At 44.8% G+C, this 17,499-nt stretch overlaps 1 protein-coding gene across 5 annotated transcripts; it reads right to left on the minus strand.

The window, feature by feature from the left end:
* Positions 1-1,229: 1,229 nt before the first annotated feature.
* GOLGA1 (golgin A1) lies at positions 1,230-17,275 on the minus strand. Of its 5 annotated transcripts, none has more exons than XM_027892958.1 (23): positions 17,173-17,275; positions 16,552-16,856; positions 14,678-14,768; positions 13,693-13,767; positions 13,107-13,204; positions 12,602-12,634; positions 11,740-11,868; positions 11,305-11,474; positions 10,806-10,917; positions 10,588-10,683; positions 10,236-10,361; positions 8,981-9,076; positions 8,462-8,557; positions 8,061-8,213; positions 7,725-7,820; positions 6,917-7,006; positions 6,229-6,331; positions 5,513-5,670; positions 4,897-5,058; positions 4,357-4,416; positions 3,675-3,845; positions 2,685-2,771; positions 1,230-2,169 (listed from the first exon to the last, which is right to left on the minus strand). In XM_027892958.1, the coding sequence occupies exons 2-23, from the start codon at positions 16,684-16,686 to the stop codon at positions 2,089-2,091; spliced, it is 2,418 nt and encodes an 805-aa protein (XP_027748759.1). In that variant the 5' UTR covers positions 16,687-16,856; positions 17,173-17,275; the 3' UTR covers positions 1,230-2,088. The 5 variants fall into 5 exon arrangements, with proteins under 5 accessions (XP_027748759.1, XP_027748760.1, XP_027748762.1 ...); XM_027892959.1 differs by lacking the exon at positions 17,173-17,275 and adding an exon at positions 17,127-17,144; XM_027892961.1 differs by lacking the exon at positions 17,173-17,275 and having other exon boundaries at positions 1,230-1,991; positions 2,077-2,169; positions 16,552-16,946.
* Between the last annotated feature and the right edge of the window lie 224 nt (positions 17,276-17,499).

Raw genomic sequence — 17,499 nt, forward strand, 5'->3', positions numbered from 1 at the left:
AAAATTCAACATTTAAGAACTAATTTATGGTAAGTTGATCCTGTATGAGCTTTGGGATCTGAAATTGAAGTTGTTAGTGAATGTAGAACCTAGGATTTTGTCACTCTATTCCAGGCTGCCTGTCCTGCATTCCTTATTGTTCAGTAACTTTTCAAGCCAGGATCAGTGTAAACCCATTAGTCATTCAGCAGGCATCAACCTGGGCCAGGGAATCCTGACCCCTGGTCCCACAGAAACAGGGAGGGCAAAGGGACATTTGAAAGAAAAAGACCTCAGAAAATAAAATCTCTTCAGAACAAACAGGGTTATTCCACCCTGCTGTGTCTCAGTAGGAAAACTTGAGATAAATCTACTTTCTGATTGTCTATTTGCACAGTAGAGCAGAGCTGAAACATTACAGGAACTGTTCTATCCTCTCTGGAAGTGCCATGGATCCAGTTACTAAAGACTGTTTGGACAAGCTTTAGTGTACAAAAAAATCCTGTTGGTTTTCTTAACTTCAGGTAAATCTAAGCTGAGGAGTGTCACCTGTGCCCAGGCAGCAGCTCCTGGGAGTACCTGGAAACAGCTCCAGGGATGTGGCTGCCTGGGAGGCCAGCTGGGCTCTGGATCCTCTCTGCTGACTGACCAGCTCACCTGCTGCACCTCCAGCTCTGCATCTCCACAGCCACTCCACGGTCAGTCAGAGCCCTGTCAGCAAAGTTAAACACCTCAACAGTGACTGGATCTCCACTGGAGAACAGGCTGAAGTATCCTGAATATATTTAATAGAAGTATTGTTAGTAACACCAATCTCCTTCTAAGAGAATTCCCAGAACTGCAGCCTGCTCACCGAATTCTGTGTGTAGTTTTTTGGAAATAAATCTCATTTTTAAGAAGTCAACCTTAATGATGCTTCCCCATTGGATCCAGATTTTGCAATAGTGTTTATGGGCAAAATGTTGCTTCCATTGTGAGGCATGTGCCACCTTGGTCCCCTTTCCCTATGGTTTTACTAGGAGAACAAGCTGCTGGAACCAAGATTTGTTCATTAGGATTTGAATATTGCCCTCAAAACCCTCATGAGCAGCATTTCTTTTACCATGTAGTCAGGAAACAGTTAACACGTTGATAACCATTTCTAAGCATCAGTATTTGAAGTACAGAAAACCACAACCAAAGAGGCAGATCCTGGTTATGAAGATTTGTTGCTAGCAGACTTGGAAGAAAAAAAAATAACGTGTTTAGTACCAATATTCTTCACCCTTTGTCACTAGATTTTTTTTTTTTTAAATAAAAGCTATTTTTCAATGTGGATTTACAATACCTAGACTTTAGCTTTAAAAATTTAAAATAGTTTCCTACCCCTTCTTCCCACTGCTAACAACCCATGGAACAGGCTAATGGATTAGTTTCAAAGGCGACTGAGGATTAGGTACTAGAATTAAGACCATTTCAAATATTATTTTTCTTTAAGAAAAGTAAAATCAGACAACTCTAAAGTTGTGCTCTCAAATTAAATAATCATCATCAACATGCAGCCTTTGAGGGCTGCAGGCCAGGATATGTGCACCTTAAATTACACAGTGATATGAAAAAATGCCAACCATTAGTTATGTCAGTATAAGAAGGCAAGGCAGAGTTCTTTTTTGGTTAAAGCTCCTGCTCCTGTCCCGTGAAAGGCTTTGCAAACCATCACACGCTCGACACAGTTCTGCCAACACGTTTTTCCTTGCTGGTTTCCCACAGCCACACAAGCAGTGCCTGGAGTGCCTCAGCTCCAGCTCCCTGGAACAGCAGCTGGAATCACATCCCAGCAGCACTGCTGTCAGTGAGGCTGTCATCACCCTTTGGTGCCAAGAACACAGGACTGGGGAGCACAAGGAGCTGCTCCCGTCACAGGCACTGGGACGGTCCCCAGTCCAGCCCAGAGGAGTGGCAATCTGTAGGGAAAACTTCTCCTTGCACAGTATTAGTTTTGTAAACAGAGCCAGAAGTTCTTGTACAAAATACTGCAATGACAGTGATTAAGACACACCTGGAGCAGTGTGTTCAGCGTTCTTTTCACAGAAAGAAGTGCCTGGGTGCTGACTCCACCTTCAGGGTCCCTTAAGGCCACAGAGTCCTTGGGCTCGAGATGGACGGCCGGATGCTGCCTTTGGGAGACGGCTTCGACCCAAACCAGGACATCTGGGGCACAAAAGACAACACACATCACACCAGGCTCACACTGCACACACGTGACACAATGTGATGGGGGACATGGAGGGAGCTGAGGCAGCTCTCACTACTGAACACTCCCTACACACAGCCAGGGACAATGCAGATCTCATGCCATGGAAAGGAGACACAGGTCTTGGTGTCTGAGCACAATGTCAAAAGGACAAACCCAGAATTCAGCTCCCTGATGTTGAAACACTGACTGTGCTCCTGCAAGGAGCTTCCATCTCCCCTCCACAGACCAAGTCCACTGGGCAAATTCTGCTGGAACTCCTTTGAGCACCAGGAAGCTGCTACTTCCCTTACTGAAAGGGGCAATTTCTGACACAAAGGCATGAGATCTGCTAACATTTTATTAATAAATCACATTTATTATTGTAGCTAACATTTGGAAAAGACACTTTTCCTGATCTCCCAGCATCTAGGAATTTTCATTCCCTCTGCTGGGAGATCATTAGAGACTACACATGGCACAGAACTCTTACCTTGTACTCTAAAGTTTCTTTGAGCATGTTTTCTTCCTCTTGTGAAAAATTCAGTAACACAGACACAGCTTTAATGAGATGGAATGCCTGAAAGAAACCACAGGGGTGTGTTGCTTATGATGCTCTCGGGCTCTGCCCGCTGGACTGTGGTGCAGCCCTGATTTCTGCAGGTCTGTCACAGACCTGAGCAGACCAGCAGCCTCCCCTTATCCCCAGTTCCACGGACTGGGATGGCCTGTATCTTACTTTGTCTGTCTCTCTTTCCTGGCTTTCTGTTCTTTAGCAATTGCTTGCATGTTTTGGAGAAAGAAGACAAATGGGGAGCCTAGTTAGTTAGAACAGAGAAGCAGCCTGGCTCCTGTGGCTCCTGGTTTTTTAAGCTTTGAAAAGTTGATCAAACCAGAATGGGGGCAGGAGAGAATCCTGTAATTTCCAATACACACTGAGGCACAGTAGCTCCGTACTGGTGATACTCTGAGGAGCAGTCAAGCACTTGGGATACCATGAAGCTGTGGGATTATTTTCTGACCTCACCCACTGACTTGAATTACCTGTTGATGGCTCTTTTGACACAACGTGGAAAACGGGAGGGAGCTCCAAATGCACAAGGAATTATCTCTTACAGACCAACAGCAAGTGGTATTATGTCTTTTTTTCTTGGGTTTTTTTCCTTCTTCAACGTACAGTCATTTTAATTAGTTACATAATCCATATGGTTTCCAGAGCAACACAGAAGGAATCTCTTGTAGATGCAGATCTTTAACATCCAGATGTAACTACCTCTTAAAAATTTACATTTCCCTTTCAGGTAATTCATAATAATCTGTACTTCCAAACACACTGCTGTTAGCCATTTCGTCTCATTGTCCCCCACTGTACACTTTTTAAGTATAAAATGATGGAATTGGCATAAAGTGTCCTTAGCAGGTGACAGGTAGCAATTTCTAGAGAAAGACAGGCATAGCAAGAGAAGGTAAGTGACACCTTTACCTCAGACTCCCGGCAGGACATGAATTTCAGTACGACATGTTTAAGGTATTCAAAGTTTATCTCCCTCGAGTCATTCAGATCTGAGTTGTTGGTGACAGTCACAGCAGCATTAGGCACTTCAGAATTTGCTTTCTCACGGAGCTCAGGGACCTCACTGTCAGGCCTGATTTTCTACAAACAAGAAAACAAATATCTTGTAGACTATCTGCTTGGCACTGACGGGGGATCTGGGCTCAGGATATCTAACAGAGGGTTGTATCCACAGCTGGGCACAACCTGGGCATCAACAGCTTCTCATCCTTCATGGAGTCACAGCAGAGAAGTGTCTCCAGCTCCCCCTGGACCCCAGGGCAGGAGCTGTTTGCTGTCAGTGTTATGTGTACATTACCCAAAGCACCATGGAACTGGCTCCCTGCTAGAAACTCTGCCCTGGTCATTTTCTCCTGTCACTGATCTGCTCTGAGCCTTTCAAACCTGGGCTTTCTTCAAAACAATTTTCGAGCGCAGAACAAAACTAACAATTTTAAAACCTCTGGTTTTTCCAAATAGATTTTTTTTTCTTGGAGAGGAAAACTATTGCATGAGGAATTAAAGGGGAGTTAGCAGTCAAGCTTTTGCAATGACAGTACAAGGGCCTGTCAGCAAGTGCCAGCTGATGAGACTGAAAAAACACAATCCTTACCAGCTCTTTCTGAAGGGTTTTCTTGAGTTCTGTCATTCTTTGCTGCAGCTGCTTTATCATCTGTAAGCACAGCAAAGGACAGTTTAACACAGTACTCATTGTCAGGACCCCCAGATATCTGGAAAACCCCACATCAAATGAGTAATGAATGAAACCATCATTAGCCAATGCTGGCAGCTCTGAAGAAGTGACCTGAGTGCCTTGCCAGCAGCAGGCACGTGACACGACACTGGGGCTTTCATGGGGCAGCACCGTGGAACTGAACTGAATTCACACTAAAGGGCTCTGCAGGAAAGCTGTAGATAGTGTCATTTGCTGCATCTTTCCTTCAAGATAAGGATTCATACAGCTCTCACCACAGTTCTTATCCATGGCTGATAGATCCTTGTACAAATCAGAGGAAAAACATTTGCTCACAGCATACTGGATTCAAATTGGACATGCCTGTCTTTTTAAGGCTGCAGCATGGGCAGCACCAATTATTTGGCTTCCTAATTAAAAGGGGAAAGACTATCACCTATTTCTGCTGTTTCAGTTCACCTTGTTTTTCTCAGCAACTTGCTGTTCCAGCTCTCTGTTATCCTTCTGAAGCTGAATGACATCTGCAGCTGCCACCTCTCCATTCTGTTCCACCACACAATTTTCTGGAGAAGGGAAATGCTCATTGTTCAAGGCCCTCGTTGACTCCTCCAGTTCTAAAACCTGTAAAGATAAACAGTGAATTGGAGAGATATCATGATGTTCAGCCCATGAACACTGCCTAGGGAGAAAGCCAGACTTCTTTTCGGTTGTTGTTTTTGGGGGTGGTGGTGGATGCTTTTTAAACCAGAAAGCATTAGTGGCAATCTAGTTTGCTACATTTGTCACTGGCCTGCTTATTACTTCTGTCTCACTGGTCTCATAATGGTTTTCTCAAGATGTTTTAGGAGTCAAAGTAAGGAGTTGTCTTTCGTAAGTCGGCCACAGATCTGACAGGAAACAGCCTTCTTTAGGAAGACAGGGGACAACAAACAACAATGCTCTCAGGACCTGGTGTTGCAGGTCCTGAGCAAACAGCTCCCAGAATGTGTCACCACGCAGGACAGAGCTGGGGGGCTCTTGCACAGCTGCCTATTTTCCTGCAAGTCTGACAGAACGGATTTGCAACTGCACTCACATCTTTCTCATGTTCTCTGGCCAACAGGCACTCCTGTACCTGCAACTTCAGCTCCTCAATCTCCTTTCTTGCCATTTCCTCTTTCTCCACTGCTTGGTTCTGACTTGTTTCTATGTCAGACTGCAACTGGTTCACCTGCAGCAAGGCAGCTTCGTGATCTGAGAACAGAGAGACCTGCTTAGTATCAGTGTTCCACATCCAATGGGAGTTTCTAGTCCATTTTCTTAAACAAAGCAAATTACAGAGACAATAAACCCTGACCTTCTTCCTTGCTCTGTCATGAAGACAGAAAAACAGAGGAATTTAAATCACACGTTTTTGCAAAGGAGCAGCCAAACTTTATACAAACACATTTGTACATACACACATAACAACATAATTATCAATCAGAAGACCCCCATCAACAGCCTGTGTGACTTGTGCTGTGACTGCCCAGGATCACTTGGGGCTGAGCTGTGGGGACCCATGGCCACAGACACACAGCTCACCAAGGGAACAGGGAAACACGAGGCCACAGTTTTATCCCCTTTCCAAATATTGGCAACACACAAAAACGGTGGGGTTAGGAACTTCCTCTGTAGTATGACTGTGGAGTATCAGTTTGCAGCTGGTCTTCATCAAGCAAGCAGAGTTTTTAAACTGGTGCAAAGAAGCAAGGCCAGCTCTAGAGCCTGTCCTTAGACAGAGCTGTCTGGGATACAGGAGACTGGTCTAACCTTGACTGAGTTGGTTCAGTTCTTCCTTCTGTTTTAGCAGCAGATCACATTTTTCATCTATCATCTGGTCCTTCTCCTTTATTAGAGCATTCAGGTGTGAAACCTTCAAAGCGGAAAACAAACAGAAGTCATTAAAGATCAGGAGGAGGGCATTGAAAGATTTCAACATACCTCAGAGGCTCAGCAGGCCTCACCTCCACAATGCTGACCTCAGTAAAAGGCACTGAAGTTAATGCTGGAAGAGCTAAACCACACTTGGCTTCTGATGAACCCTGTGCCACCATCACAGACTGTCACAGGCAGCAGGTGGCAGCTGCAAAAGCCACCGAGCAAAACTGGAGATGGCCTTAAACCCCCTCTCCCCCTGCAAGCCCACACCTGTACCAGAAGAATAAAGAAACCAAAAGATGGCACTAACTTCAGTCAGACTCGCTCAGTTGGCAGTTCCTACCTGAAGCAAACACAAGCTCACGTTATCCAGCACTTTTTATGCAAGAAGAGCAAAACAAGACTACTTAGAACTGACAGTTGGTTACTGGATACAAGCTCCTCCCTAAGAGGAAGTGTACAATTTTACAACTGCTGTGCTCCAGAAGGACCCAGATGTGATATAGGCACTGAAGGGAACAAACCACAATGAACAGGTTTCTTTCTGTGAAAGGTGGAGAGACCATCAGTATTAACCAACCTGCTGCTGTAATTCCTCTCTCTGTTTCCGTGTTTCTTCTAATGCTTTGGCAATTTCCACACTGACAGTCTCTCTACTGCTCAACTCATTCTGCAAACCGGAAGTAATCAAGAGGTTATGTGACACAACTAAAATCAAGTCAGTCTTTCATCTTTAAACTCCAATTGATTAGGACTAGATTTATGAGATTTATGAGGGTTCTGACACACCATAATTTCTAAATGAGAGTTAGTTTTGTGTTACTGACTGCTATCTGCACGTGCAAGAGCAATACAGAACTGATGTAAGAGCCAAACAAACCCAATGCTTAAAAGGTCTTTCAGCTTGAAGTCTCTTACAAAGAAGCAGCTCCTTGCTACAACTGATCTTTATTCCAATTGAGCATCCAAGAGTAGCTACAGAAAACTTTCAACAGTATAAAATTACAGTCAAAATTGGGTAAGATGTAAATACCAGACCAATTCAAGTTTTTAACTTTTTGCTTTGAACACTGTGAGTGGAATTTGATGTTGAACCATTCTGTATTCATCCCTGCTAACAGGATTTCCAAGCTCTTCATGCCTGACAATACGGGATTGTATTACTTCTGCCTGATTTAGGCAGACCCAAGCATTCCGGTTCGGAAAAGGATCAGCCCTTTGTAATGCTTCTCAAACACATTTCTGTGGAGTACCAAAGATGATTTGCAGCCCCAAGTACCTGCAATCTGAATGTAAAGGGCCTCCAAGAGCTGAATGGAACGCTGTGCTTGTTCCCTGTTCCCCAACCTCAGCTCTGTACGAGCCAATGTCACCAGCTCAGCCCTCACCTTCAGCCTGTCCAGTTCAGCCTCTTGCTGTTTTAAAGAACCCTCATACTCTTCTCTGCTTCTGGTAAGATTTCCGTTTTCTTTTTCCAATTGGCTCTGTAAAAGAAAGATTGCTTAAATACTCAGTACAATTGTTCTAATTGCTCTAATGCTTTGTTTAAACAATTAAACACGTCAAACGCTTTGTTCCTGTTTGGTTCCCCCAAGTATGAGATCTTCTATTATAATGCCAGGAGTGCTGGATAAGAACATCCAGATGACAAGAAAGTTCTACAAGCTGTGTTGAAATCATTTTGTGAAGACTCCCATGGCCCTCCAGATGGTTTCTGCACTTACAATCCTGTGCTGAGACGCTGTTTTATCCAATTCCCAAGCTTTTTCAAGAGCAGCAATCTGAGACTCCAGCCCAGCAACCTTCTGATCATACTGATGTTTCTCACTTGAAATCTTTTGCTGCAGTTGACTTCTTTCGTGCTTTAGATCAGTTTGCTTATGAGAAATAAAGAACACTGCATTAATAAAATGGTATTTTGACGCTCTGACAAGATCAGACACCATTCCATGAGACTCAAACTGAGGAATATTATTCCTTTGGCAGCAATGTCATGTAGACACTGACAGCAGTTCAGGAGACAAACAGCAAGAAAACACTTGAGTAACAAAACAAACAGAAGTGAGAGTCTCTGGAGAGCTGAAAATTATCTGTTACTCGTCAGTGAAACATGCAGGATACTCACCAGCTTCTGGATCTTCAGATCCTGCTCAGCAGCTGCTTCTTTGCTCTTTTTCAATGCTTCTGTTGCAATCTGTAGTTTTTGTTCCAGTTCTTTATTCTAAAAGAACACAGTACATTAAATTCCTTATCCACTGGCATCTATGTTATTATAAAAAAATGTGCATAATATAGGATGACCCAGGAGGGGAAGGTAAGCACTGAACACATGAAACCACAGAGATCAGAGAGGCTGCTTAGTTGACACATGCTGGTTTTAAAAGCTACATCAGCACTACCCCCAGCACTTGAGCTATTTGTTTCTTAGGACAAAACCTCTACTCCCACCACCTCTAGGCCCCTCTCCACCACTGAAGGTGGGGAGGGGACCAGAGACACTGAGCAATTCCACTTTTCTTTCAAGACCAGATGTGACATGCAGGTTCACGTTGGCTGAGAGCACCAGTACAGCAAAGGGAGGAGGGAGAGGGCCCAAAGAGGATGAAAACAGTCAGAATTTGTAGTGAAATTAAAAACTACTCACCTGTGCTTCCAACCGGTTCAGAGTCTCGGTGTGATGTGTTCTGTCTGTCAGTACCTGCTGCCTGGTCTCATCCAGTCTCTGCTCAAGAGTAGCTTTCTGAAGATTACATTGAGGTGAAGAACAGGAGGAAGAATGGACAAAGAGATTAGGTTTGAGGATTTTTTTAAAATTAAAATTTTTCTTTCTGTTTCATTAGTAAGGTCAAACTAGAATGGAGCAGGAATTTTGATGTGCAATACAGCTTTGCTCTTGGGAACCACTAAGTTTGTTTGATACTAGGGCATAGGGCCTTCACAGATCCTGCTGCCCTGCAGATGATACCATTTATATTAAGAATGAGAAATTCCCTGGCATCCTGCCACAATCCAGATGTAAGCCTTAACCAGCAGCTAGGTCATCATTTTGTAACCCAGGCCAAGATTAAGGGTTTAAAAAAAATAAATCTTTCATGAAGCTTAACTTTTCCTGCATCACAGCAAATTCGCAAACAAAAACACACAGAACATTTCCTTGCTATGGTAGTTACTTTCAAAAATGTTTTAGTACCTCTACATGGACTTTAAACTGGCCCTAGTTTACTAAGCCAAGTTCTTTTATCACAGCAACACCAAGGTGATGTGACTGTAGGCCTGATCCAGGAAGAGCAAACATTGCCTTGCCTCCCCAAGACCCAGCTGGGGAAACATTGCTCCAGCTGATTGTGAGGAGGAGCATCGCTGCCTGAGAAAGACATGGAGAAGCAGTGAGAGAAAGGGCACTGACCACAGCCAAGTGTCTGGTTTCAGCTGTTCCTTAGTACTTCTGAGGCTCAGGTTTTCAATACACAAGGTTCTGTTTGCACACCTACACGCAAACAGTTCCCCTCCCTGTCCCGCTGCCTCGCCGAAGAACAAGGAAAAGCGTTCGCTGTTCTTGTCAGGATTAACCAAAATAAACTCCCAAATTGTCCCATCTCCTGTTGCTGGGGATGTTAAAAAGCTGCTCCTTTCCTTCTAAGCAGCCAGATGCATTGCCCAAATGGACAGTGCAGAAAGGCCAACACAGACATCTGTGCAGGATCTACACAAGCAGGCTCAGTGTAGCCTCCCACACATTCTGCCCAGCACTGACAGAGTGCCAAAACACACTGAAGGGACAAATGTGCCTGCATGACATCATCAGCTATTCTTTCCATGGGTGAGAAGTAATGTATGTCCTAAAAAAAACCCATCTCACTAAGATTGCACTTCTAAGCAGTCTATAACTATGTAATTACCTCTTTGAGCAGCTCCTGCACATGCTCATCTCCTGAGAGATTCCTTTCTAGCTTTTTTTCCAGGGAAGACACTTTTTCCTGCAGCTGTTCAGTAAATTTATTTCTCTCAGCAAATTCAAAAGTCATCTGTGAGAATGAGAAGACACAGAACCTTTTTTTATAATGAAGCTTGCAGCTAATCCATTGTGCTTTGACTTTCAGAAGTGCCATTAGAAAGGAAAGTCCATTTTGAGAAGACCATATGATCCCAAAACACCTTCTAGACACCAAATTTCCAACTACACCAAGGGGTACATTACCCAAGTGTGCACCTCTACACCAGCAACAGCAGATGCATCTGAAAGCACTTCACCTTTTGCTTGTGTTGCTCATATTCCACCTTCAGAGATTCATGCTCTGCCTGTAACACTTCCAGTCTCTTCTCACAACCAGAACCAGCAACTCGAGCCTAAAAATTGTAAGAAATTACTTGCTTTGAAACTTAAATTTCCAACAACACATAACTGGTATCTAATCTAACTTCTGCAGAATGGAACTCTTTGAATCAAATCTCACTTAGCTCAAACTTACATTTTGCAAGTCTACAGAAAGCTGCTGAATGACAGTTTGTAGCTCCTGTTCTCTTAACTCCAGAGCAGTGATCTTATTTTCTGCACTTGTCTCAGATGTCATTAGTTCATCTCTTCACAGAAAAAGAATAAAAAAAAGTGACATACTGTTCCAGAAAAAACAATCTTTAGCAGGTAATCCTGCTGCTTATGAAAGTGGACTAAGCAACAATAAAATTTTCTTGTCCTAAAACCAGCCACCATCAACCACCGCTTAATTATGTACTATCCAAAAAAGTGGCAATTAAGCATTCAATCTATATGAAATCATAACAAATTTACAAAACCCTACACAAGTACTGCTATCATTGGCTTGGCATTTACATCCCCATGGGCACAGCAGAGGCAGTGATTCAGTCAACTCACCACACACAGGAACTCTTCCGAGAAGACCGAACGAGGCAAGAAGTAAAAATACAGGGGAAAGGCACCCCCTGCTCCTCTGACAGAGCAGCTCCTACCTCTGTGCCTGCAGCTCCAGGAACTGCTGCTGCAGCTCCTGCAGATCCTTCCCCAGGCCTGAGGCCTCGCTCCTGGCCTCCTGCAGCTCCGCCTGAGCACGGCTCAGCTCTCGAGCGCTCGCCTCGAGCTCCTGCTCTGCTCTGCCCAGGCACTCTTCCTTCTTCAAAAGCTGAATATGACAGGGTTATCTTTGGCAATACAGGTGACCAGTAATACTGACAGGTCTTTGCACTGAAACTCGCCTTTTTTACTAAGTTATGAGCTGAATTAAATAATAAACTAGGTAATAGCATATTCAGTACTACTGTCAGAATTCTGACACTGGCCAAGGCTGTGTACAGGCACAAAGGCTAAAAAATGCATGCAGAACTACCACTCATTTGGTATGCTAGTAAAGATTTTAGGAAAGAAAACAAAGTTTGAAATATTCTTACCATGTGTTTAACTTTGGCAATTTCCTGCTGCTGAAAGCCCTCCAGTTCATCGATTTCATCTCGTTTCTGGAAAAGGTTCAAACTCTGCTCCCTCACTTCTTGTAACTGTATTTGGAGCATTTTTTTTTCCTGATAAATGAACAAAAACAAAAGGAATCCAAGAATATCTGTGTTTTCAAGAGGAGTTTAGTAAACTCTCTGGGAAAGGAATCTTGTCTTGCAGCCATATAGCTCTGAAAGTGCTACACGTTGAACTGGAATCCCTCCACATTCATGTCACAGTGCAAATTACCAAATTTCAAGAACATACAAAAAGAAATCTGAACTCATTACAATGCCAGCAATGATCATCTACACCGAACTCCTAAAAATGGACAAAAATAGTAGCATGTTTAACATCTTCATAATCAGACATCCTTTAAAACAGACTAAGCTAAACACTTGGAACAACTACAAGACTGAAATCTTGTATTAAAAAAATCCCTACCAAACAATTTCAGTTATTTTATCAAACAGATGACCCACTGCAAGACCTCAGACAAAGTCTCTACCTCCTTCTGCATCCCAGCTGCCTCCTCTGTAACAAAGGGAACTACCTCTCCACCTTACAGAAGGGCAACTTTCCCATCACAGCCCATCATTCTTTACTTCCCCACTGAAAAGTAATTCCAGAAATACCTCCTGAAGCACTGGGGCTTGTAACAAAAGCAAATGATTGGCTTCTCCCACTGAACAAAGATCAAATAATAAAAAGGGCTGAACAGAGTTGAGTTCCAATAGAGATGGAAGTGTGCAGGCTGGTGTTTACAAATACACGCACAGACACACTAAAGCCCCCCCAAAAAACTCGGAGGTTAATTACCTTTTCAACTTGACCCAGTTTTTCCATCCACTCCTGAACAAGACAGAAAGGAGAAAGAAAAATCAAATTCAATTTGTAGACTTTCAAGGGCATTTAATTATGGTTAAAAAAAATTGTATTGTTTGCAGATACTAAGCTGTGGTAACGATTAAACAAAAAAATCAGCAAAACAACAATAAGAGCCAGTGCTTTATAGGTGAAGGCTAAGGAATCATTTTTGCTACCTGAATAGGTAAGCTTCATGCAAGTAAAATAAAAGTTACAACAGGTCTATCACAATTAATCTTAACAAAGCACAAGCTTAACCTTTCATCAGGAATTTTGGAGGGCTCTTGTTAAAACCAGTCAGAACAGTCAGAGCAGTTCTGGCATGGAACTCAGTGCTCCCTCCTTCCCTCAGCGCTGGCACACTCACACACAATGCCGAACAATTATTTTAATTAATGGCAACACCTGCTTAAAACATGAGGGTCATGAGAGCCAAAAGTCGTGCTCAAGCTGTTACCTTGTCCTTCTGTTCCAAGGCCAAAGCCATTCCTTCAGCCATCTTGGCTCGACTGGCCTGGTGAGCTTCGTTCTGCTCCTGAAACTTCCTCATGGAGGCTATCAACAGAGAACCACCAGCTACATTAAAAACTCAGCTTTTAAAATTGCTTCTCAGTTTTCTGTAAGTTATAAATAACTTTAAAGAGCTTGTTCCGCAAGTAATTAGCCCCATCTTGACTCCAGCACTAACACTGTGCCACTCATTACTTCACGCTGCTTGCACGCTGGCCAGAAGCCAAAGCTAACAGGAGACAGGAATACTGCTCCTTGCTGGATTAGAACAAAGCTGTGGCCTTCTAAAAGGTCTCTCCTGAATGTTAGCCCCAAATCTGGCAAAAGAAGTGTAATAACAACTTGTTTAAGATATTACTGCTGCTTTTTGCACCGTAAATAAGGCAAAAACTCATGTTCTAGTTCTACAGAGTACAGAGGTGCACAGTCTGAAAGGAAATAAATAACACACCTGTACACCAAATCCCTTTCCTTCCAACCACAGCAATTTTCAACTTAAAAAGAACTAAACAAAAAGGAAAAAAAGTACGTACAATCCTGATGCTTCTCTAATGCATTTTCAAGCTTCTCTTTTATCTTCTGCAAGTTTCGGATCTGATCAGCATAATCTCGTGTGAGGAAGGAGAAGCACAGACCAGGAATGGACAGACATTGGGAAAGGACATTTGGTGGGGAAGGGGGGGGGGAAGAAAGAAAAAAAGGATGAGTGACAAAATGACAATGATTTTCTCAATCAGAAAATCATTCCTGCTGAGGAAAACTTGGGTGACCACAACAATGAACGCAAGCAAACAGTTCTGTACTGTCCACAGGGTTGGCACAAACAGGAGGGCCTGTCCCGGGGTGTCAGTCACACAGACAAGGGCAGAACCAGGGAATGAACAGCTGTCCCCACGTTTTACTTCGTTCCAGAACAGTGGTCTATTGAACGCTGTTCAGGAAAGGTCTCTGGTACTGGAGGGTGCAAGGAAGGGGCAATTCACGGACATTGCATCCCTGTGCTCGTTGTTCCAGACCCACAGCACCCCGAGGCCGAGCCGTGACTGCGCTGCCCTCACTCACCCAGCACACCTGGCGTGGGAGGCAGGGAATAAGCACCTACATAAAGTACACACACACCCTGCAGAAGCTTCTGTGCAATGGAAAGGAGGATTCACTCACTGCTTGGGCTGCTTGCACAAAACTCTTGACATCAGAGCCTTCCTCTCTTGCTGAGCCTCAACCACTTTTAAGTTTACCTTGTGTAAGCAGGTGAGCACTTTGGCCTTTCGAATTCAGTAGGAAATAATTTCTGAATCGTATATTTTCTTGAACTAGAGCCTGTTAAGATTCCAGAATAAACTAAAATCATCCTTATAAAAAATCAGTAATACTGGATGCTCCCTAGATGTCAATCAACAGGGTTGCCACAAATCAATTTTCAAAGAACCCTAAACCCACATATTTTTAATATATTAAACCACTAAAAGGAAAATATTTCCTAAAATAACAAGGTTTTGTATGTATCAGGACACATACCAGAGAGCTTCACCTCCAGTTTTCTTATTTGTTCATTTCTTCTGAACAACTGGGATGAAAGATCCTCTCTGGAGCTGCTTCCATCAGAAGCCTTGGGAGAAAAGCAAGTCATGTAACTTATCCAGAAAAAGCAATCCTGCTGTACAACAACTCTGGGATAATAACCACTCTCCCACCTAGCAATAACACTTGCTTTTCACACAAAGGGGAAAGTTGTACTAGCACAGCAGAATGTGTAAAAAATGCTGAAGGAGGAAACCAGCGAGGGCTTAAACAGCGGGCTGTGCCCTGCTGGCTGCTCCCAGAGCACAGCGCTGGGGAAGGGAGCTGGGGCTGAGAACTGGGGTTCAGACTGGCACTGAGGACACGGTGCAGGGGAAACCAGGCTCCACAGCTGAGAACTGGGGTTCAGACTGGCACTGAGGACACGGTGCAGGGGAAACCAGGCTCCACAGCTGAGAACTGGGGTTCAGACTGGCACTGAGGACACGGTGCAGGGGAAACCAGGCTCTACAGCACAGGTTCCAGGAAGGGTCAAGCGAGACTCCTGAAAATCAACGTAATGAGGAAAGAAGCAGCGATGCTTTTCAGGTGGGATGAGCTCCCTGCAGCCCTGATGCAGCAGTCTGTCCACACAAAAACCGCTGCATAACTGACTGATGATTCCTGGGGCGTTCTCTGCTCCATAAAAATCAATATTAAGAGCAGTTAAATGAATATTGATAAAACAACCAATTCTTGGAGGTTTTCTGAAAACCGCTCAAGACTTCAGCCACCACCGTTACTTGTTTTCTGTTCTCTGAAGTCATAGGGTGGCAAAGGGAATTTTTACGTGAGAATGTGTTAAGTGCTAAAAAAACACTCAGCAAAACAGAAGACTAATATATTTCCATTATAGAATGTATTTAAACATCAGAAGCTCACACTTTCTGCTTAATAGAACTGGAATTTCAGCTGAGCTTCAGAAAAACTGAGTTGGAGCTCAACTGTGTAAATAACTTCTTGACTTTGCAGACAGCAAACAGAGTCCTGCTGCTGGCTCTGCAGTGGGCCCTGCTGGCTCCTGCACTGGGGTGACGCTGCCTTAATCCAGGCTTTCAAAAGTGTGACAGCCAGCCATCCAGGGCAGGGGCGCCAGAGCATTCCAGGGTTCCATTTAACCCAGACACTCCTGGAACTTTACCACTTGTTTAAACAATGTTTTATAATGAAAGAGAGGAACTACAATAGTTTTCAGTGCAACAAAACTGCACCCAAGGTTTTTGGCAGAGACATACACAGTGTCTCAGGCAGGAACAGTCCCAGGAAGCCAAGAGGTAAAGCAAAATCCATGGCAAGATGAAGTCTGGCCAGATCCAGCTTGTTTTCCTACTGAAAGAGAAGCTGTGGCTGCCCCATTCCTGGAAGTGTCCAAGGCCAGGTTGGACAGGGCTTGGAGCAACCTGCAATGATGGAAGGAGTCTCTGCCCACGGTAGAGGGTGGAACTGGATGGTCTTTAAGGTCCCTTCTAATCCAAACCCTTCTGGGATTCTACACTTCAGTAATTAATTTTACAAATAGGTATCTTACACGTAACTACAGCTTCATTCAATATTTTATGTCTGTTTATCAATGTTCTGTATTGAAACAGCTTTATAACTCATATTTACATAAGAAGAGAAGCCTCATGGCAACCACCATGGTTCACATACAAATACTCTCTTCAATGTTTAAGTTTGTTCAAGCTAATGATACATTTACGCATTAAGAGATGCACTTACAAAGACACCACAGCACATACTCCACTCACACACTACAGCTAAAACGGCTGTCTGCAGAGCCCTATTAAAAACGCTGCCAGAGAAATCCGCTTTCAAAGCAAGGTGTAACTCACAAAGTCGTCTCCGGAGTCTGCTCCCACCGACGTGATGGACTCCTTGCTGACAGACCTGGGGATCCGGGCAGTCCCTCCCGGCCTGGGGGCAACCGCTGCCTCCTCCGCGATCTTCTTCTTCAGTTTGGCAAACATTTTACTGCTTACAGCGCTGAAATATCCAGGTTCCTTGGAAACCCACGACCTCCACCCTTTAATACACTGGCACTGTTTAAAGCTTGCAGATGCTGAGATTTAATTCTGTGCCTCACCCACTGCTTTACTGCATTTCTAGTTCCATTAAAGCCCTCACGGCCTGACAGTACCTGCAAATAAAGCAGAAATGGGTTCCACACTAAAAATCCCACCCGCACTAGTCATCAAAAGAAAACTGAACGTCCTTTAACATCGCATCTGTTACAAAACGTTAAAAAATCGTGCCACGCGGCGCAGAGCCCGTTAAAGCCCCAAACCGACGGCCCCAAACGGTGACAGCGCCGGGAGAGCGGGCGGGTCCCTCAGCCCGGCCCCCGCCACCCGCCGGGGAGGCCTGGCCCGGCCGCTCCGCTCTGGGCACCGAGGGCTCGTCCCCTCACCCTCACAGCCCCTCACGACCCCTCACCGTCCCTCACAGCCCCTCACCGCCCATGGCCGGCCCGGCCCCGCCGCTCCCCGGCCACCGCCGACCCGGAAGCGCCGCGCGGGGCGGAAGAGGCGCAAGTCCCGCTCCTCCCTCAGCCCCGGCCCCGCTCCTCCCTCAGCCCCGCTCCTCCCTCAGCCCCGGCCCCGCTCCTCCCTCAGCCCCGCTCCTCCCTCAGCCCCGGCCCCGCTCCTCCCTCGGCCCCGCTCCTCCCTCAGCCCCGGCCTCGCTCCTCCCTCAGCCCCGGCACCGCTCCCAGTCTTCCCTCGGCCCCGGCCCTGCTCATCCCTCAGCCCCGATCCTCCCTCCTGCCCTCCCGCTGTCCCGCG

Source organism: Empidonax traillii, unplaced genomic scaffold, assembly GCF_003031625.1.
Source record: "Empidonax traillii isolate 1590-97213 ecotype Southwest subspecies unplaced genomic scaffold, ASM303162v1 scaffold375:size1330703, whole genome shotgun sequence".
NCBI classification, from domain to species: domain Eukaryota; kingdom Metazoa; phylum Chordata; class Aves; order Passeriformes; family Tyrannidae; genus Empidonax; species Empidonax traillii.